Here is a 26675-nt window from a genome sequence, read left to right on the forward strand (position 1 = left end):
TACAGAAAATTAACCCTTTTTATTGATGCATTGCAATTGTTCTACATTTTTACCATATTATGTAGAAAATACTTAAAATACAAGCTACTTTGTAAAACCAAAGACAAACATTGAATCCAAAGATAAACTATGTTTTCACAATGGACCCTTTTCCCATATAGTTAGTATTAAATTTTTAAATATCTATTTCTTTTGTTAAAATGATTTTTACATACCCCCTAAGTACATCAGCAATACAAACATAGATCAGTAATTCAGAAACTACCTGTATCTAGCGGCCTGTAAAAAGGAAGAGCACAACCATAAAAGAAAGTTAGATTTTACACAGTAACTAGCATATCAAATACATTTAATAAAGTAGGAATTCCATTGCAATATCAAGGATTCAAGCAGAAATACTAACATTACATATAATGTACTGCTACATGTAGTGAGATAGATATATTTCAAGCTGAATCTGAAATCACACATTATATAAAGTTTAGCAACAAACAACCATGTGGACATGCGGCACCATTCAGAAGTTTAAATAAAATAAAAAGAAAGCAGGGCTGTGCCAATCCTGTCATTTAGAAGCAATTTAGTTTCATGTACTAAAAGAAATTGCTGAGTCAGAGGTTAATTACTGCATCCCATCAACTAGGTGCTAAGCAGGAAAGCTTCAGACATTGCCTCTGCAGTGGCTATCACAGCTGTGAATACAGGTCAGGAACAACTCTGATTTAACAACAGTTCATGGATCACATGAATGAATCTAGATGGGACTGTGGTTGCCAAATATTCAAAAGGTGAATCCCAAACTATTTCAGAAAAATAGCGATTAAGGAGTACTCCAATTTCTACCCAGAGAGAGCATATTTCTTTGCAAAACGCGTAGCAGCTCTGAAAATGAGGACAGTTGATTATTTAAACTAATTTGAAAGCTGTATATGCATGGGAAGAAGGGATGCGTCTCCTTAGAGCCAACTACAATATACTTACATCGGGCAGCACATACCAGGGGCCAGACTGAGATCTGCCACGCTTGTGAAGGCAGCGTGCCGAGGTGAAAACCTGGTCCTGCTGGGGTGGCTTTTTTGTTTGGCTGGTTTATGCCGTGTTTCACAGAGGAATTTCAGGGATACCAACGTGTTGTACGTAGAGAATGATTCAATTTCCCCATGTCGTTTCCATCTTGTCCTCTTTGTTCCAATACTTTTGGAAACTAGGACAGTGCAAGAGATGATACTGTGCTTTGGGAATACATTTGACTGAGTTTAATGATCGTTTTAAACTGCTTTTTTTTGGTGGGAAGTGGGAGCAGAGGAGTGGGAAATTTCTTCAAATTTTTAGCACATTGTGCTAGCGGTCTTTTTTCCTGTTACAAGTGCACACAAAACGCTTTACTAGTTGTGAAACAGGCCATGAAGTTTTCCTGAAACACAAGAATTGGAACTTGCTTTGCCTTTTGATGGAAAGGCACAACTCTGTACCCAAGAGGTATCTCACAGTAAGTACTGAAAACAAGCAATGTAATATGGAAAAAAAGAAAGTGCTTACAGCAACAAAGAGCATAGTTTACACCCATGATATAAAATAGCAAGATCAGTTGGTTATCCTCACTTTTACAGAAGTGCTCTGACTAGAAATACACCGAACAACAACGTCACTAATGCTACTGTCCAGTTCAGAAGTCCTTGATCCCTCTAATGAAGGAGATACCAAACCTTTAACAGTTCATCAATTTCAGGTCAGTCCAGACTTTCCTCTATCAGTAAAAAAGTTAATTTCAGAAATTAATTTTGCCCTTTTCACGTACTGGTCAGAGAACTGGCCTGTTTTCCACTGGGACGGAACATGAACTGGGATTCAAGGTTACCAAAACCTCTTATTGCTGCAGTAATACTACCGCTCAAGCGAGTTTATTATCCACTTGGACAAGATACTTAAGCCTATATACTGAAGATGAGAAATAATTCCTAGTACAAGGGACCCAAGAAAACAAAGTGTAGTTTAAAAACTCCACTGATTATGAAAACTGAGTATTTCCTCTGCACACTAACTAGGCATACAGCTGACAAACCTTCCCAACAATTCCACATTAGCAGTAGCTTTATAAAACTTTAATGGTATTATGTGCTTTACAGCAGGCTCTCTTTGGTATAAATATTCTATCACCAAGCTAGCAATATTTTACAAGAAATGTCTGCTATTAACGTGGGGGAAGGTAACGCCACACTAATCTAATAAAAAGTGATTGCACATATTTAATCACTTCTGCAATATTAGACTAAACATTCCAATGCATTCCCAGCACTACCCTATTCGAAATGCACTGACAGACATCTAACAGTACATGTGCCATTTCAAGGAAAAGCTTTAAGGGAACATCGCTTCACTCCAAACAAAAATGTAGCTTTTTATGATAGCATTAAAACCGAGAACAATGCACCTATGCAACATACTGCTGTTCTTGCTGTGATAAGCTTAGTGAATTGCTTCAATTCGACGGGGGCTTGCTGGTCCCTCATAAGGCAAGCTCACTGTAAACTCTATTCACACTACATCATCATTTAAGGCACTACAATAAGGGGACACACCAAACAACTCTTCATCACACATACCTGTGCAAAACAAATCAGAAGGTATCCTTTTCTCTCATGAAGCTCTACTCCTCTTTCAGTGCTACAGTGATGAGCTCTAACCATTGCATTATATCACATACATTCCAACATGAATCAATTCATTTTGGTTTAAATACAAAGGATACATCAAACTCCATCCCCAGGAACGTTTAAGAATTAGACAAACACTAAGTACAGAGTTCAAGTATAATCACTACACATTTTGATTACAAAGACAGAACATTTGGGGTTAGCAGGAAGTTTTGCTTGTTATATTTTTCTAATCAATATGTACATATTTCATTTTATGTAAAATATTAAAACACCACCAATACAAAACTTCTAAAATAGTTTTAAATTCAGTAATAAACTTTAAAATCTGGATTTTTTTTTTCTTTTTTCTCTTTTTTTTTTTCCTCAATTCCTACATGCATGTACTGTATACAAGTCTTATTAAGAGCGCTTTAAAGTAGCTGTTGACATATCCAGGAGGATACGCTCACAGGAGTATAAAAAGCTGTACACATCAATACAGTGATGTTTCATTGTATTTTAAATTGTTCAACTCCCTCCTAAATGAATCATGTGAAGAAAAATATTAAGAAAAACAGAACAAAAAAGTCCTGTGCTTCTGTGAAGGAATCCAGCTCTGTTTTAGGGCCAGCATCTAATATGCTGCAGAAACCAAATTTTAGAGCAGTGTGGCACTATTCATTCTCAACTGAAGACTACAGCATCCTTGCAAAGATGTTGAGCTCTGTTACACAGTGAGATCTTGAATAAAGTTCAAAAAACTTAAGAGTTCTTCAACGAATGCAATAAAAATTTGACTATGCTGTGGAAATGCAGAATTTTCAAGAAAAAACAAAAACAGATTTCAGGGTTTATGTTGATTCCTGAATATATAATGTTGCTAGTACAAGGCAGCTGTCTCTACCAGTCCTTAAAAATTAAAAAAAAAACAAACAAACAAAAAAACAGAAGTAAACACAAAACTTTGACAGTAACATATATGGAGATGTAACGGCTTTTACAGAGCCAGCAATTTGTCAGAGACAAATTAAAATAGAAAATAAAAATTAAAACACTAAACTTGATTTTAAAACTGTCATAGCAACACAACAAGATAAATGTGCATTACATTTTTAGTGGCAATATGGATTTGTGCAAGCTGCTGAAAAAATAATCTGCTAGTCTTTTTGTTTAAATTATCCAAGTTAAAAAAAATCATCAGGATCTGTCTTCCAAGACAATGATTTTCCTTCCCCTTCTCATTAGCATAACAGAACAATTTTAAATAAGTGTGACCATGAACTTTTTAAAAGCATTTATAAAAAGTAAGTAAAACTTTAAAAACTTAATTAGTGACCCTCGTACTGGTAACAAAGCATGCTGCTCAGTGACTGAACTCACTAGAGACATTTTTGAACAACATACCAGCAGAGAAGGGAGAAACAAAAGCCAGGCAGTCATTACCAGGTAAAGGTTCACCTGAAATCCTTCTCCAATCTCTCAGGCCTATTGCAGGACAGTGTTCTACTAGGAACTACAAGTATGAGTACTGGTTGATCTTTGTAGGGCTCAGCGGATATCCAGTGTAAATAGCAGATCCTCTGGAAGCACCAATATAGGACTGGGGAGCAAACTGGTGTTGGTACTGGGCAGGTGGAACATTTGCAGAAGTCAGCAGACTTGGACCAACACTCACAGGGACCTGGTGGACAAGTGTGCTAGGGTGTGCAGCGTATTGGGTGTGCCGTGAAGAGCCCTGAGGGGAGAACAGATGGGCGATGGAGGTGGTGGAGCCCAGTGGTGCAGCAGTGGTTGGAGCGTAAGTGTACATATGTGGCTGGCTGGACAGGTGTGCATTTGCAGTTGCTGCTGCCAGGTGGGGATGCACGGGGCTGCTGTGCTGAAACGTGTAGGGAGCCTGAGAAATAGTTGACGTGAGGGGTGCCACATAAGCTTGTTGCCTACGTGGGCCTGCATTTCCACTTCTCTCCTGTGAAGCCAGCACTGTCGTTTGCTGGTTCTGCAGGGAAAAAAAGTAAAAGTTAGGGGGTATCCTCAGGGAGCAAGAAAGGGTTCAGCCAGAGCCTCCCAATCAACACCTGGGTTCTAGCTGCAGGACTGACACTTCTGTCAGAAACTCCCTTCCCACCTTTTGATAATTTGGCAAGGGTTACTGCAGCTCCACTAAAACCAAGGTTACTTTTCCTCCACAGTGAGACCAAACTGCCACACCTGGGGTACCGCAGTACCTGGCTGTACAAATGCAGGCAGGCTCTAAGATTGACCCAGCCTGTTAACTCTTCCTCAAGGTGCCATTCTGCACGTCAGTTAGAGGCAGCAGGGCTGCCCCCTTTTACAACAACAAAGCCTGTCTTGTCCCCATGCCAGAGATGGGCTGGAGATGTATCGCTTCCTCTCTTCCAAAAGGCTACCGCAGCTTGACTCAAGCATCAAAAGTAGTAACACAAATTGAAGTAAAACCAGGCTCTAAGGTTTTAAGGGAAGTCAAGTGCTAATTGTTAGGTTCAAGGTTAATCTCCTGGTCAGGGCTTTGTGAGATCTAGAAAAAAGTAAAGAACAGAAGAATCCCCCTCTTCTCATACTGTTTAGTGCCTTAAACACTACTCAAATTCAACAGCTGGATCCTGGTGTCCCTCTCCCACCTGAGCAGAAAGATTCACTCACCGAAAGACAGAAATGACTGGGAGTATAAACAAAGAATACAGGCACAACTGTGTTTCCCTCTCCTGTGCTCTCATACAGCAGCAAATTCTTTGGCCCAAGAAACTTCAGCTATACTTCCAATAAAGTTTACCCTACCCTGCACAGCCACAGAACAGAATCATCTTCTAAGAATTAATGAGGTAGCAACTGAGAATCCTCTCGCAGGGGAGTCACTCTGTGCCATGAAGTGTTTCTAAAGCAACTGACTGCATCACGTTCAAAGGCCAGCAAAAGCCACACGGTGATTACCTGGCTGAGATTGAGAGGCTGCACACCATTTGTTACCACACGATGTGATCGATACCCAGTGGGTGTTATACAGCATCCTGATGATTGCCCGCTCACAGAGGCCACTGGCTTGGTCTTACTGGTGCCGCTCAGGATGCCTGAAAGATTTCAAAAGCTTAATCCCTTCTTCCCCCTCACACTCCACATACTGTGATAACCAGCTTAGGTAACCGAAGAGCACATAGAACCTACTTCCATAACAGAGCCATTTCTTCAATTCTAATTTAAAATTTGATGGTACAAGAAAACATTGGGAACTTTTACAGATTTATGTGTAGCCAAAGGTATAGATGAAAGGTAAACGTATCAAACTAAAAACAGACTGAAGCTTGCATTCTCAAAACATCAGCTATGAAACTTCAAGCTGCTGAAGACCTGATGCAGACAATTCAAAATTGTGAGGACAAAGCTGTCAGGGATGAGACAGCATCTGAATCTTGGCAAAAACTACTGAGCACAGCAACCTATGAGAGCATACCTACCTGAAGATTGGGTAGCTACAATGCAGTCATTGAGCTGTGTTTTCAATGGTGGTACAATGATAGTACGGGAGTTGGAGCTGTCAGATGCCCCTCTGCTTGGCAGCTCCAGGGCACCGCCTGTACTCCTGAGAGAAGAAAGTGGGTCTGTGGCATAGGGGCTGTTCAGGGAGGAGTCAGAATCAGGGGAGTCGTTAACAGTAACGTAGCTGATGACATTGGATCTCTGCTTCATACCCAAACTGCAGGGGGAAAAAAAAACACAAAACAAAACAAGAAACATTCTAGTTTTTCCCACAAGACATCTCCCTCGCAGATCTCATACTCTCCTCCTAGTCAAGTGTGATTCTGGTTAATTAAAGAGACAAATTATACAGTGGGCATGATGCAGCCTTTTCAGTGGCTTTGTGCATAGCATTCCCCACTCTCCCCAACACTTGGGCTCGTCTGATTTCTCCTGAGTACTGGACTGCTAAATGAACTTCCTACCTGGCAGGTTTGTATTTGCTGTCTTCTTCCTCATCAGTGTCACTACGAATGGTGATGACGCTGACGGGTGGGCTTGGAGTGTCTGGGATCACAATGGGCTGGTGCTGCTCCTGCACTGGGACGACCACGTTGGAGGAGGAGGAGTTGGAGCGCAGAGGACTGCTCCCAATGAGCGAGTAAACTTGAGTGGGCACAGTCTCTAGAGTCGTGCTGGGCCTAAAGGAAAACCAAATCAGTATTCTTCTGTGTCAGCAGGCCAGGACAAATCAACGCCAGCATTAAAGACAGCTAGGCTTCAGCAGGCTGGAGCACACGTACAAAAAGAAACGTCTTGAAATACCCAGAGAACCTCATACAATCATACAGAAAAATGCCATGGAATGTGTCCCAGAAGGGACAAATGCTTTTAGCAATGCTCTGAGCAGGACCTATCCAGCTGAGCACTATCAGAAACCTGCCACCTCTTGTCAGTCAGATGTAGTTCTGTCAGTTGTATTGTCATGACACCAACACATCCTGAACGCATAAAAGCCCCCTTTGACCAGTACAGTAAAGTACTTGGTCAACCATCATCCTTACAATGGCATTGGAAGTAAGATCACTTGAAACAGTGACTACAGTACAAAGGCCTTATCCAAGACATATTTAAAAGCAACTGTAGCACAAACATTACAAAGACAATAACTCTGTAATCATAAGAACGGTTTTTCCACACCGTAAAAGTGACCTCCACAACACACCCACAGTATCTTCAGGGGTAGGAGATGAATCCTTACTTGGCTGCACTTGGCGCTGGCTGCTTGTTCTTCTTTGCTGGAACATTGCTGTTCTGCTGCTGCCTAACAACGTGAGCAACCCCAACGTTCAGAGGCTGTGCTGTAGCTAACGTCACATGGTTGGTCAGTAGTGATGGCTGTTGCATGAGAGTGCTATACTGATTTCCATGCGAATGCGCATTCCTGAGGCAAAGAAAAAAAAAAAGACCCAAATCCCATGACAGCACCGCAGGCACTGCAGCGTAGGCACAGCTGCACTGAGCTCCTGCATGACACTGAAGGGGAGGGTGAAACAGTGCAGGTAGTACTGCAATGGCACGTATTTTCACGGGCATAGAATTGGACCCTGTGTAATCCCTACCTCCAGTCAGCTAACTGCTGGCCGCCACCAATCGTCTCTGGAATCACAGCTGCTGGCTGAACAGAGTTGTGCAAAGCAACCCCTGGGAGCTGCTGCCAAGTGGAAGGAAGCAGTATCTGCTGGGTTCCCCCAGGCCAGGCCTGCTGCAAAACAGCAAACAGATACACAGGCTTACTAGATCTCGGTTCCTACAGACAGAGAGAGACTTGTTCCAAGCAATAAATGCACTCATGTAGATTGTTAACTTGCAGAGATAAAGGCACATCATTGCACTTTCTCCAAAGGCCTCAGAACAGCAAGAGAACATGAAAAACAGAAACAAGCTTCTCCTGACACCTTGCTAACCTTTTGTTTCCCAGATGTCACCTGGGAAAAAGTTGTACTGCAGAATGCAGACATATCATGCTGCTGCTGGATGCAGCAAAAGTGTTCAGGACTGTTTTGCATGTAAGCTTATGCATCCTGCTCTGCTGAAAAATTCCAAAATGTGAAGCCAATTTAGTCCTTTCTGTTTTTCTGGATTACAGGTCTCACATTGAGATAACTGAGATAACATTATTATCATGGAAATGTTTCCCTTATTGTGGCTTTTCTATACTACTTTAGTTGAGGTGCAGTACATTTACTTACATGGGAGATACGTGAAGATATTTTTGTTAGAATTATTAACATTCCTGTTCAAATTAACAGAAGACAGAATTTTCTGGAAAAGAACACTGAAGTCTGCAGTACAATATTCCCATGATTTTGAAAATACATGCCTCTTTATTGCAGATTGAACTGCAAAATATAAAAACACGCTGTTTTAAACAAAATATTTCTGCAAGTAACAGATCCACGTATTACAAATACCGGTTCCAAACAAGAAGCCTTCAAAGCAGAGAACTGCTAAAACCTCTGCCAACATAAGCGGAATAATAACAACAATAATATTGAAAAAAATAAAGAGAAACGTGTTAAAAGTCACACCATGCGTCTTTCCAAAAGCCAACACCTGCACAAGACAAAGCAGAGAGTTTAATACAGCGAGATATTTAAATTCCCAACGAGAGGCAGAAATCGGGCCTTCCAAGCGACGAACTGTTTTGACAGAGGAAGGACAAAAATATGCAAAGCTTAGCAAATGGCTAATGCAAACTCAGGGGAAGCAGCAGGGGAGAAGTGTCGGAAGCACTAAAGGTGAGCAAATTCACGCCAAAGGCTCCCAGAATCCAAACAGAAATAGGAAGTTCCAGAGAAACTCAGAATCCAGGCTCACAGTTTGGAGACAACTGGCTCTGATCTCCCATTGCTGTACAGGGGAGCTGAATGTCAAGTCCGCTGTACATGCACAAGAGAATAGATCTAATTTGCCTATTGAATCAAAAGTCCAAGTGCACTTTTGAAAACATCACTAATATCTCACTTGTGTCCCAAGCTCTGCTACAGTCACCCCTTGCCGTTTTCAGAGCCTAGATTGCAGCCTTTCAGCAATCAAAATTCAAGAGGAGGAAAGGAGATACATCCCTGGAGCTGTTTTAGCTCAGAGCTGTGACCCAGGAGAACCCCACTCTCCTGCCTTCCCATCCTCAGAAATAAGGAGTGGTTAACTTGGTTCAGAAGAACTCAATGAGTGGGTTTTAATTTCAGTACAGGTATGGCTCGAGCAAATTCCACTTCAGGAGAGGTCTCCATCTTGGAAGAAAATGACACTCAAACTACCACTAAAGCCACAAGAAACAACATGGTTCACAGAAGAAATGGAATGTGCTTTGAAAGACACATGAAGATACCAGCACTGAAGTGTACTGCAATGTTTTCATAAGCTTCACTGATCTGATTCTGGAGTTTTACAATGACTTCTCTGTGGCACTTCCAAAGTTGTTCTAATGCAGGTGTCAAATTAATACAAAGAGCACAATTTTGAAAACATGTACTTTCTAAAGGTGTATTACTTCCTTCCCCCATCATTTTTTCCCAATTGTTCCAAATACCCTACAAGCTAGCTTACTGGCATTTTAAATACTAACGCTCACCTTTAATTTCAAACAAGAAATACATACGAACTGAAAGTATCTGTGAAGAACAGTATCCTTTTCTGGATGAAGCAAGCTACCTGCGATTGGCTACAAATAACAGAAGGCCAGAAAACTGTCAGTGTTGAACAAAGGTTAAGAGAAATCAACTGCTAAAGCAATACACTAGAGAATTTGCTATTATTAGAGGTTTTAGCCTGTGCTTAATGACCTGAAACATTTCTACGTGAAAAGCAGCTTTTCAAGTGTTGAAAACAAAAGTAGGTAGCTAACTTGCCAAGTAGTTCAAATTCTGGCCATCCAGGTACCTGTAGCAGAGTCAAGCTAAAGGCTGATTCCTTTGTATTCAAAAATCAAAAAGCAAAGATAGGACAGTAAGCAAAGAACGAGAACAATTACAACTCTTCTATAGCCTAGCTTAGAAGAGCTTTATACTACTAGGCTAGTAAAGAGTAATAGTCAATGGATCTGGATTCTTTACAGAGCCACACTAAACATCAGAGTCAGACAGTGCTTCAGCAATGTTGGGGAGGAAAACAACAAGACATTAAGATGTAGCGAGAACACAGCCACAAGATGGCACATGCTTCCATGCCCTCTGCAAGTCTAAGTTAAAACAAAAACTCAGTTAGTGAACACAATCAAGGGAGGCAATTACCAGTACTGCAGCCGTCTGTTCTACTAGCGCTGGCCGGCCGGCTGCGCAGTTCAGAGTAAAGGGAACCGCATACTGCGGCGTGATGGTGGCTACTTGAGGATGAAGAGTTGCTACCATTAGTGGTGTACAGCTTCCCTGAAATGTAGATCAGGCAGTGAGTGAAACAAACGTACTGAGGCAGGATAAGTGGGTTCAGCAATAGGACCAGAAAAGGTTTCACCTCACTGGCATTTTATGGTGCTTGAGTAGATTCCAGAGTTGTAATGGATGCAGTGAAAACAACACTCAGACCCTCTAGGCATGTTCCACTATGCAATTATATGTCCCTGGGGGGAACACAAGGAATGGGGAATTTGGGAACAGGATCTCTCTGATGACCATAACTGAGAAGTAAATATGAGATAGTGTTCAGCTACTGCTATATTTTACCAGGTCCCAGAGAGCAAGTTACACTGTCTCTTAAATACACTACACTAAGCCATAACATACTGCACCCCCAGAAGGGCACGGTATTTAATATCATACCTTCAAATTCACATACGGTACTCCTGGAAAAACTAAGACATTTATTAAAAGGCACCAGAGGTCTTTTTGTACCATTAAAGAACAGTTACTTGTAATGAAACTACCAAGAAACTACCAATATTAGTCTCTCAAACATCTAATTAAAACTACATTTATAGTCTACAATTTGTACTCTCAAGAAAAATAGGGTTTGGATTCAGGTGGGCTTCCTTCAAGCGTATTCTGCTGTCTGGATACTGTTACCTGTATAATTCTGCCAAACAAAACAGAAATCACAGAATGCCAACAGAATTATTTGGACTGAACAATCTAAAATTACTCCTCTGCAAGTAGGTCAGTAGTACAATATACTTCCTGGATGGTAAAATTAATAAAGTATGTGTTAACGTCAGCAAAAACTTAAACTATGCAAATAAATAGAACTATGGTCAAATTAAAGGCAATTACAATTATTCAGTGAATAATACTTGGGAATGACTGGGCACTCAGTATATATTAGAGATTTTTTTTTTTTTTAAATAAACACATTTTAGTTTACAACACTTTACTAATGTTTTAAACATCTTTTTAGAGTGACCTGTGAATTTTGATATCGCATGCCATTTAAACTGCAAACAGAAGTAGGTATGTCATTGTTACAGCTCGATTCACACAAACAATGCAACCAATTGAGAATTCAGAAATAATTCCATTGATTTAAAGACGAAGTCATAACATGCGTTATCTTTGCTACCATCTCTGTTTTCTGGGATCTCAATTCTCAAATAGATTTCATCTAAATTTTGCTGCCTTATTTTTGAAATGTAGGCAATAGTGTACACTGCTATCTGTAAGGCGGTGCACAGCTGTGTCAAAAGTGTTGTTAACAGATGGAAAGCACACATTTATTCCTGTTATTAAATCAATCCCTTACAAACAGGGAAGCACATGATATAAAATAGTTTAGACTTAAAATATTCCAGGGGAAAAACAAAACAAAACAAACAAGAAAACACTGTCTTAGAAGTGATCTCCATTTAACCTTTCAGTGCTCTGAGAACCCTCAGCATTCGCCCCAAACACCAGGTGAGTCAAGTTCTCCTGCATGGTGGTAGGAATTGCAGTTTTCTCTGAACTTTATTTATTTACCTGGGTGAGAACTCCAGACTGGATCTGCAATGGCTGTGCTGCAGGTGCTTGTGGTACAATTGGGACAGCATTCTCCATCCTAACTGGGAACCCAGAATGTTTCGTAGTTGCCTGAAGTCCAGCTATGGGACAGAATAAATCACAGCTAAACTAAACTGTTTTTAATTATTATTATTCCCAAATCAAATTCCCACCAGGTAAGAGAAGACATGGTCAGATGATGAAAAAGAAAAGCTGTTCCCTTTAACAAAAGCTTACTAGTAAAACACAAGCTGAAGTAAATGTGCCTGCAGCCCTAATACAGGGCAATCATGGACAATCAGCCCTCAAATGCTCAGCTCTGTTCAAGTCTGCAGTCTTGTTTTCAGAAACAAACAATCCAGGTGTGCAAGATAACAGACATTAATTCTGTGTTGCTTTAGACTAACTTCAAAATTCCTGCCTCACACTAGCAGTTCCCACTTCATAAATAATACTCCATATTAGCACAATCCAGGTATGAACATGAATGGAGAACTTTCAGGATTAACAGAGCTATGCTTGTGCTAACTTTATTTATTTGCCATCTGTGACAGTTTATTTCTTATTTTTCTTATCACGCTACACAATTGCATCAATGGTTGTGAACTGGCTTGAAGACCAGATATTCACTCTTGACATAAAAAACATAGCAAGACATTTTCTTGTTTTCAGATGGGCCTGACTCCGCTGTTCGCTGCTTTTTGAGTCATGCTGTTGCGTTCAGTTTGGGGGGAAAAACTGGTTGAACAACCAGAGAAAGACTGCAACCTGGGCAGGCAAGATACTGTCACCTGTTTAAGCATGACCTGGAAGAGAACCAAATTGTCTACACACGTCTGACCTGATTCTGCATTTATATCTGATGCAAGAGCATTGAGCGACAAGCACAGAGCAGCACTCTGTACTTTCTCTATATAGTGTTAATCACAACCTCTCATTTTCATCTAACTGAAACAACAGTACCGTACAAAGGATTTTTCAACTTACTTTGGAAAGCAGGGGGACAAACAATGAATGTTTGCTGGAATGGGTCAGTCTGTGTGCAGATCTGGGTGGTTCCAGGTTGCAAGGAAACACTTTGTTGTGCCACTCCTGCAACTGGTGCTGCGGATGATGGATACAGAGCAGACTGATAGTTCAGCAAGGAGACATCTGAGTTTGCCAGGGAAAGAGTAGCAGCAGCAGTAGAATTGGAAGCCAATACACTGGCCTAGAAAACAAAAATATTACAGATTTATTACTCCTCCTTGTTATAAAAACAAACAGGAACTGTCAAGACTATAATGTGAAAAAAGCACTAGGAAAAAGTTTTAAGTAAAAAACCTAAAACATAAGAAAAAACACAAATTTCATCAACTTCACTTACATTGCTGAATTGACAGGTCAATATGATTAGCTGAAGAAGAGAATGACTTGGCTTGAGTTTTGGAAAATTACACTTCAAGACAAGACTACAAATTAAATATAGTATTTTGCAGAAAAGGCTGCTCCTTTTCTTCAGTTAATATAAAACAGCTACAAGATGCTATTACCTGATTGTGTACTGTATTGAGCTGGTTGTTAAAGCTCATTGTCAGATTTGTGCTTGTATTAGGAGCAACATGAGTCGTGAATGGGCTCTTAATCTGATTCACTGTATCATACATATTAACTCTTCGTTTGCAGATCTCCATATTCTGAAAGCAGGATTTCACACTGAAACAGAAGACAGAAGGAAAATATGAGATACGTAAAAATATTATCTACAATATACCTGAGACATGACATTTCTAACTATGTCCTAAAACATGAAGAGGAAGCTTATGAACATGCCTTTCCTTACACATGCCTTTGCTGTTTGCAGATCAGCCAGGAACTGCAAAAAACAGCATCAAAGTAGACGTGTGCTATTCTGTGTTTCTACTAAGTCTTCTTGAAACAAAAGAAACAACCTAAGGAAGCTTACTGATTACTGTGGGGAAAATCTAGTAGATGTGTCATTGTAACAAATGGGTGGTTCAAAGTCTTCAGCGGAGTAATTCTCTTATCTGCATCAATAGTCAACATTTTCTTCAACAAATCAATATACTCCCTTCGGTCAGCCTTCTCTGCCAACATGTCAGTCCCTTCTAAGTCTGTAGACATATTCACCTTGAAAACAAAATTGCAGTAGTTAAGCAAACATCACATTCACTGCTGCTTAACAATTCAGTAACTTCATATCAAGCAGAAATAGTTATTAAACATTTCTGTCTCTTAGCCAGCTTAATTTTAGGTACTACAGCACCATCATGCAACTTTTCCCTTGCCCCTTCTAAAAGCTGAAGTCAAACTTACACATGGAACCCTCAGCTCAATAAGAAGCCGGTCTGCTCAACAGACAGCAACCAGGCTTCATTCTCCACTGCCTGGCAATATGCCCTTTCTATTTTGCAGGGCTGTAAGAGGCTAGCAAATCAGAATGGCAAGATCCTACATTCTCTGCACAAATGTCAAGCCATGACAATAGCTACAAAAGCAAGAGAAAATCGATACTGGTATGTTTAAGATGCAAGGCCTCATTATTAAAAACACTCAGATATTCCTCCTTTTCACCTCTGAAAACATAATGAAAAAAACAGAAGAGTCTGTAGTTCCTGTCAGCATGCTGACATCTCCAAAGCTCAGTAAGAGGCCTAATCCTATAAACACATCTGCAGGTGCTTAGCTTTCCTACTACTTGACTGCAGCTAGACTACTTCTAGTGATGCAGGCTAAGCACACTTGTTACAACCACCAGATCAAAGCCTAAGAAAGAACAGGAAATCTCTAACAGCTTCATAATTAATATTTTTGTAGTCTTCAATACAGTGATTTCTGATGCAAGTTGGCTCCATGGCAAAACTACATTATTTTTTCAACAGCACGTGGAAGACAACTGCTCCTGCCCAGAAGCCTCCTTTTTAGAGACCCCAATAATCTAAGTACTTAAAATGAGTTATCTGTGTGTTACAATATTTCTACACACCTGCGCCATATCATCCAAACAGTTGAATATATATTTCCGTGCTTCTTTTGATTTTATCCCTGTCTCCAACTCGTGTTCTTCTGGGGTCTATAAAATAAAGCATTTGTTAATATAAACTGAGATTTGATAAATTGAGATAAAAGAAAGAAAAAGCAACAAGAAAAGAGTTGAGCCAGGTAATCTTTTGCCTGCTTTAATATAAATTTTATGTTAGTGTGCCAAACCAAAGAAGCCATGGGTTCACATCTGTCAAACTAGATCACTCGTTAGCCACTGTCAAAGCTGAATTACCAATTGGATCAGTTCACTTCAAGGTTTCCTTAGGTAGCGCTAATGTGAAGATTTCTCGTTTAGGAAGCGAAAAGGCTATAAATGTTTTTAAGTCCCCCATTTGCAAAGAGGAAAGGCAAAACTCCCTTTGGAAGCTCAGCTTTAGAGCTAAATCAAGTGTACATCTGATTCTTTCCTGTCCTCTGCCAGTACACAAACATTTCTGTTACTAAAAACCACCACCATGAAGTATTCCCTACTTTTCTCAGTATTGTCAGGAGATGACAACAAGATGACATACTTCACCAAGACTGAGCAGACCATAATAGGTAATAACCATTATCTCAGTTACTTTAACACCCACTCTTTGCTGGTGCTATCATTCATAGCTGCTATGGTTAGATGAGTACTAGGAGGTCTGCACAATTTCTGGAATGCAATACACAAGTCAGCTACAGATTGGATTTGAAATAACATTCAAATATACTCAGAATGTTTTCACAGCACATTAAGACTAGATGTGAATTTATATCAAGTCCTCACCCATCTAGTTGATCAAGGGAAACCAGCTGATGTGATCCTTTTGGATTTCAGTTAACCTTTTGACACAGTTTCCCATAGGATCCTACTGGACAAAATGTCCAGCATACAGCTGAACAAAAACATCATCTGATGGGTGAGCAATTGGCTGAGGGCTCAAAGGGTTGTGGTAAATGTGACCGCATCAGGCTGGCTGATGGTCACTAGTGGGGGGCCTGAAGAAGAGGAGGCTGAGGGGGGGATCTCATCACAGCCTACAATTTCCTCATGAGGGGGAGCAGAGGGGCAGGCGCCGATCTCTTCTCTTTAGTGACCAGCAATAGGACCTGAGGGAATAGTGTCAAGCTGTGACAGGGGAGGTTCAGGCTGGACATCAGGAAGAGTTTCTTCACTGAGAGGGTGGTCACACACTGGAACAGGCTCCCCAGGGATGTAGTCACAGCACCAAGACTGTCAGAGTTTAAGAAGCATTTGGACTGTGTTCTCACAGTCATATGGTCTGAATTTTTGGATAGACCTGTGTGGTACCAGTAGTTAGACTCGATGATCCTTATGGGTCCCTTCCAACTTGGGACATTCTATGATTCCTCAATGAACAAAACAGAATCAGTAATCAAAGAGACAAACCTTTAGCCTCCACAGTGGGTATCCCAAATTTGGATCTCTGTTAAAAAACCTGCTTGTTTTCGTTCCCGCACTGAGCAGATACTCCGCTGGAAGGCCTTGAGTTTGCGAAATATAACGTATCTAGGAAAGAAAATAAAAAGAATGAGGACTCTCAGTAAAATGAGCTATTAGCTAATGGAGTAATGATCAGACAGATTTGTTCACAGGTAATAAGAAATAACCTGTAAATAAAGGATGTCCAGATAACTGAAATTTCCTTTATCATGACCCTCTCCCAAAAAGAGTCTAAAAGCTTAAGGAAAAAAAAAAGTGATAACAGAAACTGATTTACAGAAATGAGAACGGGAAACACAATGTTAAGGTAACAAGGCCTTGTTCAGATTTTCATATATAGTTCCCTCAGCGTGTTTCATTTCTTATTTGCAGAACTTCTCCTATTCCACTGTGCCAAAGCAACTGAATATCGCAGGGCACTAAACTCACTTGTGATCCTTATGAATCTACTGATTCAGTTTTCACTTATGCCACTGTGGATCCTAAAGAACCTGCAGGTGAGTATCTTTTTTATCTACACTTTAGCTCAGCTAAGCAATCTGCTGGCTTTATGAGACCTAACTATGGCTTTATAGGCAAAGGATTTTTAAACAATAATTGTAAACCCCTTCTCAAAGCCACGAACTCATTCCTGGAGGCCCTCTCGAAAGTTCTGCGTGAGCTTCATTTGCTGCTCCAGAAACCTCAGAAAATATGAAAAACGTCAACCTTACTTTTCAAAGGCAATTTGGATATCAAAATCTACTACATGAAGTCACACCTCATGCTGCCTCACAAAGGACTGCAAAATCCTGTCTATTAAGCAATGGAAAAAGCACCTCCTCCCCACCCACCTACATGACTAGATAAGGTTCTCAGAATTACACAAAACTCACTGTGCAAGGAAACCACCATGGTGTACCTCAGTTATTTTCTAACTCACTCTGCTCATTAAGGTACCACCATGCTTCCTTTGGAAATTTACAGTGCCAGGAAGATATAACAAAAACTTACCAAGTTTGAAAACTTACTTTTGTGTTTTGTCACATAAGGAAAACTATACCAAGCGTTGTCAAAAGACACCACCATAAAAACCACAGTGGAAAAATTAGCATCAAAAAGACTGTCATATAGACATTTTGTCCTTTTATAGGCAACTGACTAGCCCAGGTAATAATGCTAAGTATCCACGGAACGAAATAATTAGCTCAAGATGCCTTTACAGCCACTTGCCACTGTATTTCAGAGACAGCTTGGGGCCCACACCTTGCATTAAAAATGAGGGCCGCTGTAGGTACTAACAGGACAGGAATGATAGGCTTGCTTTGTTTCCACATGGAAAAACTGCCCTCATGGTGAAATTATAGAGGGTGTTTCAAGTCAGAACACACTCGTCACTTCTGTTTTGACAGTAATGTATTTCAACAGCTTTGGGGTTTGGAAGCCAGGGGGTTAACTGTAAATTGACTCTATATTGGATGACTACATTCAACTCCAGTTAAAACACACAGAACTGTGCAGTGACAAACCAACACTCAGAATACCACAGACAGAAAATGAACTCAAGATGACAAACAACAGCTCATTTATATTAGATGAAATCTGATGCAGGATATGTTGGGTTCAGAGGGTCTGGGCACAGATCATTGTGGTTTCATTTGAACACCCGCACATCTATCGTGTGCTCTTACCTGATCATACTCTGATGCTCCTGGATACAGAGGCCAGCCTAGAAACAGCTCAGCTATCACACAGCCCAGTGACCACATGTCAATAGCTTCACAGAACGGTAAACCCAGTATGATTTCAGGAGCTCTGTTGAAAACAAAAGGATGAAAAAAAAAGAAGTAAAATTTTTGGCTCAGAAAGCATACCTAAAAATTACTCTGGGTAATGTTTCTCCTTCCCTCATCCACCTCCAAGTCAAGCCATGTGAAACCAGGGGATGCACCTCAAAGCAGAAGATCTTTCCTCAAGCATCGTAGCAAATGCCAATCTTTTTATCGTTTAGCAGCACGGTTGATTTTGGTTTATTGCCACGATGCCCTCCAACTCATAGGTGGGAACAGCGGAAAAGTCCTAGCTGGCCTTTATGCAAATGTGATATGAAGTTACTCCTTCAATAGCTGGTTTGATGACACGTGACAGTATGTATGGTGAGAGGCATCCCTGAGACTGCACGCAGCCTACCCTAACAGAACTTGGAAGAACAATTCTGGCAGACTGTGCTTAGGCTTTCCTCTGAAGGCCTCCTTACCCCAGGGAAGCAGCTGCCTACTTGCATGTGGAAAAGAATGGCATCCGCAGAGCCAGAGAAAGCAGCTCTTCAGAGATACGCCTGGTTTCTGTTGTCTGCTTTTCAGTCAGGGTTTCTTTGGAGAGTTTCAAGACGAACAAATGGACAGCGGGCAAGGAGAACGCAGCTAGAGATTGTGACTGCTCTGCAAGGTTGTGTTACAGGTTCTGTGCACCGAACCATGCCTAATGCAAAATTTACCTGTCTGGCCTAGCCTTCACCAGAAGGTGATGGAAAAAAACTCACACTCAGGAAGGATCCACTTCCTGGACCTCCTAATTCTCAGTTTGGAATTGCAGGGAGGTTTGTCTGGAACTGACTCAGAACACAAAATGATGTAGTACAACTCTTCACCTACACACTGTTCTGAAACAAACTGATGCTGTTCTGTCAGGCTAAATTCTGGTCATACATTTGCATATAGCATAAAACCCAAGTGCTGCAAGAACCATGTGAGTCGGTATGGGAATTTACTCTGGAAAGTACAGGAAATATTAAAACCTCGCTCTTCTTCATGCATAACTAACACAACATCAAAAGACGACAGAAAAGTCCTGAACTACAGGCCACATACTTTTCTGGATATGACTTCAGTAGCATACTCTAAGGCTAGCATGCCATTTCTTGTATTAGACTGTATGTTATGTTCTGTTGTTTAAAAAGAAAAAAAAAAAAAGTTTTTTTTTTGTTGTTTAAAAAGAAAAAAAAAAAAAAAGAAAAAAAAAAAAAGGAAACCCATTCTGATTTTCCTACAGAATCCTGAAACAGGGTTCATGTAACACACAGGTGTCAACAGATCCAATACCTTCCTCAACTGCTCACCCTGGATGTACCTCCCAGCTGTCACAGCAAGAAGTGACTCTCCAATTAATCAATCACCCTTTGGGTTATAGTAACAGAGATACAGCTTCTGGTTTAGGTGCCCGTACACAACTACCATTAGCCAGTCTCCAAAATAAATGTACTCAGCTGCTCAGGTGCAGTGCCTCTGAGAAACTGTAAGAGCTATCAAAAATGACAGGGAGTTGAACCAACTGTTTGCTGCAGTGAGGTCACACCTACACACTGTTGCTCAGCTTTAAAGCAAGGAAGTTCTTATGTCTGAGCCCCTCAAGAACAGAGCCACAATAATCTTTTATTCTCATTACTACAGGTTAATTTAGCCAAGACATTCTGACATTCACTCCATTCCCTGCTATGGTATCTTCCACTCTCCTGCTCTACTTGACTGTAACCTCTTTCTACCTTCTTGCTCCTCTACCCCTGGCACTAGCTGACTTTAGAATGGTTTTGCATATGTGAACTATAATATGATTATGCTAATATGGTCAATATCTGATATTTTAATTCCAAATCTCCAGCTAAAGCTTTATATTGTAAAAGAACTATGCCAGAACAGATCCAACTCTCTGTAGGCTAACACGTGCTAACAGGAGGAATCCATTTCTGCAGTCCTTTGGCCTTCACAAGCAGAGAAGTACAATGCAGGCACGCAGGGTTTTCAAAACGCCATCAGTCTACCAGCCATCATCACCAACAGTCTGTGTTCTTGATTCTCCTACTGACACAGGAATTTCCACTTCAGAGGGGACTTGAACCATCACATAAGGAAGGCTGCAAGCATAAGTTCCCTTGGTTTGGACTGCCCAGCAATGTGCAGTGTAAGTGGCTGGTGGAACATGCAGAACACGCTGATCCTTCACAAGCCCATGAAAAAATCCCAGCCCTTCCAACGGAGAGAGAGATTACTGGCAATCAAGGCTGAATGTGATGGTTTGTCTGTCTTTAACGACACGTTGGAGTAGACTTGCATATTGGAAACCTCAATACCAGAATGATAGTAAATTGAGTTCTGTGCATTTTGTTCCCTGGAACTTAAATGAACTTCTCACAGGCCACTTGATTTCACTCTGATTCCAGGACAGAGCTGGTAAATAAGAGTCTCTATCATCTCCTTTAACACTGCTATAATTAGCGGCCTTATGAGATGTGAGTTGAAACAAGACAACAGGCGTAGGTCACTTTCATAGCTGGGCTGGCAAAGATTAAAGTGATCTTTACTGTCTTAAGCTCTTTGAAATATGAAATCAAACATTCTTCCTTTGCATTTGTGCTTGCAAAGGTCTGCTCTGACTTCCAAGGCTAGCAAATAAGCTCAGTACTCTTGGAGAAGAGAGGATTCACAGCAGCAGCAGAAAAATCCAAGACTTAGTTTTAGCATTGCAAACCATGCCATGTTTACGCAGAGGTTGTCAGCCCCCTCCCTGTTAAGAAGGATGGTAACATGGAGATTATACAACCGCAGCCAGCAGGGCAGCGAGTAACACCATCACAGCTCAAAAGCCGCATCAGCAAGCAGAGAAAGTTAAAGTTGGCAGCACTCACGGCTGCTTCCCAGGCCAACATGACTGGGACAGAACTAGGGAACGCAGCCCAAGCAGGGTAAGGAACAGGCAGTACTCCGCTCGGCAAGCCCCCTCGGCACTCAGGGGCAGGAACTGAAGACAGGACTCGAAGCTCAGGGACTCCTGAACTGACCCACGGGAAGCATCAGAGGTAGGGCTGGCAGCGAGACACGTGATGGCTGCGCTTGCATGTCACGAGTAAAGCTCTGAACAGCAGGAAGGTGAAGCCTACAGGGACTTTTCACTTCTGCAAGCTGCCCGCTTCCTTCTATTGTTTCTCCTCCACAGGGAGGACAGGAGCATCCATTCCCTTCTGCACCTGATGCAGGGAACGTACACTCTGGTTTTCAGCCCAGGAATTGCTGCTGATAGACGTCAGGCCCCAGAAGCCGGTCACTGCATAGAAGAGTGACTGCCAGAGTCAGGCAGCCACTCTGAACCCACACCAGGCTTTAGAGCCAAGGAACTCTTCACAGGCACTTCTCACACTAAGTCAACCATGTCACGGCAGCAAAACCGCCCTTCCTGATGGGGCATGCTGCAGAAGCACCAGTAATGCTTGTGGAAAGGAGGAACCTGCCTCAGCCTCAACACGTCTGCCTGACAAACCCCATACTGCAGCCCAGCTGGAAGCATGGCCCAGCTGCACCATCAGCACCAAAGAAAGCTGTTGACTACCAGAAGTACAACCAAAACTGGGAGGGAGCAGGGGTGTTGGACAAAGCGACCTCCAGGGGTACCTTCCAGCCCGAACCACTGCGCGATTCCAGGAGCTGTCCCCTGGAGGTCAGCAGCCCAGGGAAGCAAAGCAGCTGCTAAGGGACCGCAGTGGCTTCCAGTGCTGCCACTGCATGGCCCAAAGCTTCTCCCTTTTTTTTTTTTTTTTTTTTTTAAAGACATGTAAAGTAGAGGTGTTAAGAATTAAATGAAGACAGGCACGTGCTTCAAAATAATGCTTCAGTATGAAGAATTCAAACAGTTCAGCCAAAACTCTCCACATGAATAAGTGAATTGAAGACAGCAGAGCAAAGCATCCCCCATTCCATCAGTGTATCACTCAAGCCCACGCAGAGGAGCAGCACATTTAGCTAGTACTGAAAAAGCTGCACCATAAAGCAATGGCCCCTAAATATGCAAAGAGGCTGCATTTTTTCCTACAGACCTATTCAAAGCTCAAAGTTTCATTCAAACTGAGACTGTTTAGTGTTCAGCAGCACAGAGTATAATTAATAAAGAAATGTTTCTTTCCTTCAGGGTACATATGTATCAGAAAATTCAACCTTATAGTATCTGACTTTGTCTCTCTACAGGAGACAGAGGTTATCTAAGTCCAGTAACAGGTATTAAAAGCAAAAAAGCAAACGCAGAACACATAAACTTTATCTTTAACGTCTGACAGAAAACCAAATGAAAAAGTGGCCTATATCAATTTCCTATTCACAGTATTAAAAAAAAAAAAAATAAAAAAAAAATCAAACTTCAAACTCATCTCAACACTAACGTGCATATGGTTAAAGCAACCCAGATCTCACACAATAACCTGGTTTCTACATCATCTCCGTAAGTTCCCAGAATATGGATTTTAGTAACCACCACCATCACACTAATTCTATGACACTAAATACTAGATTTCCACATCACAGCATTCTTCGGTCGAGCCGACACCCTTAAACACCATCTAATCTCAGGGTCCGTGCCTTTCGGTCCCCCCGCGGCAGGGAGGAGGAAGTGGCTTTGAGCTCCGCTCAGCACAGAGGTGAAGCAGGCAGCTTCCTTCCCGGCAGCCCCTTCAAGATACTTATCACCCCTTGCTATTGTGCCTCAGCCAGACTGCTTTTCATGTGTGATATTACAAACGGGAAAGCACTGTATGCCTCCCCAAACTGCTCTGCCCGCATCTGCTGCAAGTCAGACAGAGCAGACTCTTGATCAGTGGTAATCTCTTTCAGTGCAACAACAACAAAATTAATAATGCATTTTGGACTGCAAGCACGTTAACAGAGTCACAGTGCATAAAAGAAAATTGCAGTTACAAAAAACAGTTTACAATTGAAAAAATGGGGGCCAACCAGCTGAGTGAGGATCATTAGGAATGGATTAAAAAACGGGTGTATCACATGAAACGAACAGCACAGAAAGCTGGTACTCAGTGGAAGTAAAACAAAACAAATGGGGCGAGGATACAGGGAGTACAAGGAACAAACAGAACAAGCTCACAACAAGCCAGGGCTTTAAACTGAAGCTAGGGGAAGACATCAAACAGTGCAGAGACAGGATGGGGTGGAGTGTTCTGAATGCTGTCTTGTCCCAGCTGGAAGGACTAGATACCAGTTAACTTGTGTCAAGTGAACTTGCCGCACGCTGAAAGCAACCACTAACACGCAGCCCTCTGATGCCAGTTCTCTCTGCAGCCCTAAGTCTACAGATACTTTATACTAAAAAACATCCTAAGAAACAAACTTTAGGAATAATTGAAAGAAAAAAGCACAGGTGGCTCCAGCTAATCAATTTCCGAGTTTTAACAGGTTTGCCCACAGAATAAGAATTTTTATATACTTTTTTAATTTTTAGATAGCAGTAAGGCAAAAACCATTTCCACTTTTCACTAAGGGAAACAGAGATCTAGCTCATCCTCATTTTAAAAGAACTACAGGTCTCATGAAAACATGACTTATCAAGGGCTAATCCAGGAAGTTGTGCTCATGAAGTGAGTTCAGATGAAGGTGGGACCAGGACAAAAAGAAATTGGCACCCCTTCGGCTTCTGTATCTTCCGAACGACTGCAGTCACCGTGCTAAAATTAAGATCACGGCAAACAATCCAAAATAAACTACTTACTCATAGCATACTGCTTCCCCAGTTTGCTGCTTCACACATCATCACTAACTAGTGACAGGGTAAATCAACTTATTGCACTAATCTGGGGTCAGAGGTAGGTACCGGACTGTACACTATGTCGCATTTGCAAAGCAGAAGTTCTATTTATTTACATGCAAGTGGCCAAAGAGATCTCCAGGAAACAAGCAGAATGGTGAACAGGCTGATCGTTTCCTTCCTCCACCCCCCAGCTGGAACTGGACCTAATGGCAGAAGAGTTAAGCACGTGTAGAAGCGAACCCTTAGCACACTGATCAGGATCAGCTTTCCTCCGCCAGCGCGGCGTTCTGAGAGCAGGCACCGTGCCAGTACTTACCTGTAGTAGCGTGACTGCAGGTAAGTGGAGCACACTGCTTTAGAAACATGGCTGGCTGAACCAAAGTCTATCACCTTCACTCTGTAGGGCTGGCGAGCAGGATCCACCAACATGATGTTTTCCGGCTTCAAGTCCGCATGTATCAGACCCAGGCTCTTTAACTTCATCAAGGCAGTAGCCACTTGCTGCAGAATTGGCCGGATGTATTTCAGGGGCAACGGGCTGAACTTATTTTGCTTTAAGAAATCATATAAGTTCTGTTCTAGCATCTCAAATACAAGGCATGTATGATTCTTGTGTTGAAAGCACTCATAGGAGCGAACAAAGTTATACTCATCAGCGTTCTCACTGCTCAGACGAGAGAGGATGCTCACCTCTATCTGGCCCTGCCTAGCATAGGAAGGATGGTTCTTCAGGATTTTGATGGCTACAATCTCCTTCGTGCTACGCTTCCAGCATTTCGCCACCTGCCCAAACGTTCCACGGCCCAGGAATTCCAAGACCTCATAGGTGTTTGTCATAGAGCACAGGATTTCATGCTGGACCAGCTGATAATCCCCTTCTCCACTGGAACTGCTGCTCTTCGTGGTTACCGTGGTGGTTGTGGCCGCAGCACCCACCGCAGGTCTGTTTTGCAGCATGAGAGGTGGATGTTCCTCAATTATCTGCACACTACCGTTGCTGTCCACCTCTTCACTTTTCCTTTTTAATCCACATTTTTGGTACGGTTCCAGTAAAGAAAGGTTGCTCCTATGCGTTAGGGTTTGGCTGTTCTGGAAGGAGGCTGTTGCACTGCTGCCTGTGCTGTCAGCTGCTGTAACCACAATGTGCTCAACTGAAGGAGCAGGGAGAAGGAGGTTCTGATCGTACGCAGGGACGCTGAAATTGGCTACCTGATGAGATGAGCTAGCTTGCCCTTGAGCTGCCGGGAGGTTTTTGCTGTGGGTATAATACTTGTCACTACTGCTCTGTCCTGAAACATCCCAGACAGTGGGCTCCACTTTCAGTTTCTTGGCACTGCAGAAGGCACTCGAGGATACTGACGGAGGGGAAAACACCTGCAGCTGTGAGGCCATACCTGAGGAGGGAGAAGCGAACTCATTAGGCCTACTTAGGGGCAAAGGAACGAGGCACAAAACGGCAAGCGTTCTCCTAAGCGCCACGCAGGGCCCTACACCCAGGAAGGCAGTGCTGTGAACCGCTGGTTCCCGGCAGACCCTCGGGATTTTACCTCCCCGCCCGCAGGCGGAAGGGCGCGGAGCTCCTCGCCCAACGTCCCAGGGGCCACGGCAAACCCAGCGCCAGGCGGGAGGACGGCGCGGCAAAGCGGGAGACGACGCGAAAGCGGGAAGGCGCCGCGGAAAGCGAGGCCGGGGTCTCTCGCTGGCCTCTCCCCCGGGCCCGCGGCCCAGCCCCGCTCGCGGCCCGCTCCGCCCGGCCCGGCCCCGGCGCGAGGCCCCCGCCCGCCCCCCGCGGCGCCGCCCCGCCGCGTCCCGCTCCCCGCGGGGCCGGGCCTCCGCCGCTCGGCCGGCCCCGGCCCCGGCCCCGGCCCCGGCCCCGGCCCGCACTCACCGCCGGTGGGGGGTTCTCAGCCGCGGGCCGGACCTGCCTGGGGGACACACGGGGGTGCGGGGCCCCGCAGCGGGCGCATCATAGCCCCGCCGCGGCCGCCGGCCCGGCCCGCTCGGCCCGCGCACGCCGGGGGGAGCCCCCAGGCCGCTCCGCCGCCGCCGCCAGGCTCCGCCGCGCCCTCACGGCCCGGCCGGGCCCCCCCCGCCTCGCGCCGCCGCCGCCGCCCGGGCCCGAGCGCCCCCCGCGGCCCCGCTGCGCTCCCGCCGCTCCGGGCCCCTCGGCCGCCCGCGCCAGACTGAGGCAGCCGAGCCCCGAGCGGCCGGGCAGGCCGAGCGCCGAGCCCGACCACGTGACCGCGCGCCAGGCGGAAGGGGCGGCCCCGCCCCCGCCGCGCCGGAAGCGCCGGGGCCCGGACCGGGGCCGGGGGGGCGCTGCGGGGACGGGCCCAGCGCCCAGGCCCGCAGCTGGGGCGCGCCTCGAGGGGTCGGCGAGAGCCGAGGCCGCGGTGCCGCGGTTGTAGCCGCACGCTGCAGGTCGGGTCTAGGAGTCAGACACGGCCTTCCTCTTCGTGTGTGTTACCCAGGGGTTCTCTGCGAGATCCTTGGGGCCGGATCCACCGGGGCCGGGAAGCCCGGGGTCTGTCGGGGGTCTGCAGGCGGGCTCTGCCTTGCAGC

General features: G+C 43.5%; 1 protein-coding gene across 3 annotated transcripts; it reads right to left on the reverse strand.

Annotated features, from left to right (window-relative positions):
• HIPK1 (homeodomain interacting protein kinase 1) lies at nt 1-26318 on the reverse strand. 3 transcript variants are annotated; one of them, XM_082778341.1, is made up of 16 exons: nt 26002-26318; nt 24430-25507; nt 18227-18350; nt 16503-16622; nt 15066-15152; nt 14025-14209; nt 13612-13774; nt 13067-13289; nt 12059-12180; nt 10406-10540; nt 7733-7872; nt 7372-7554; nt 6596-6811; nt 6110-6348; nt 5589-5725; nt 1-4635 (listed from the first exon to the last, which is right to left on the reverse strand). In XM_082778341.1, the coding sequence occupies exons 2-16, from the start codon at nt 25503-25505 to the stop codon at nt 4150-4152; spliced, it is 3636 nt and encodes a 1211-aa protein (XP_082634467.1). In that variant the 5' UTR covers nt 25506-25507; nt 26002-26318; the 3' UTR covers nt 1-4149. The 3 variants fall into 3 exon arrangements, with proteins under 3 accessions (XP_082634467.1, XP_082634466.1, XP_082634468.1); XM_082778340.1 differs by having other exon boundaries at nt 7733-7875; XM_082778342.1 differs by lacking the exon at nt 10406-10540 and having other exon boundaries at nt 7733-7875.
• Between the last annotated feature and the right edge of the window lie 357 nt (nt 26319-26675).

Source organism: Aythya marila (genome assembly GCF_965140915.1).
Source record: "Aythya marila genome assembly, chromosome: 24".
Taxonomy (NCBI): domain Eukaryota; kingdom Metazoa; phylum Chordata; class Aves; order Anseriformes; family Anatidae; genus Aythya; species Aythya marila.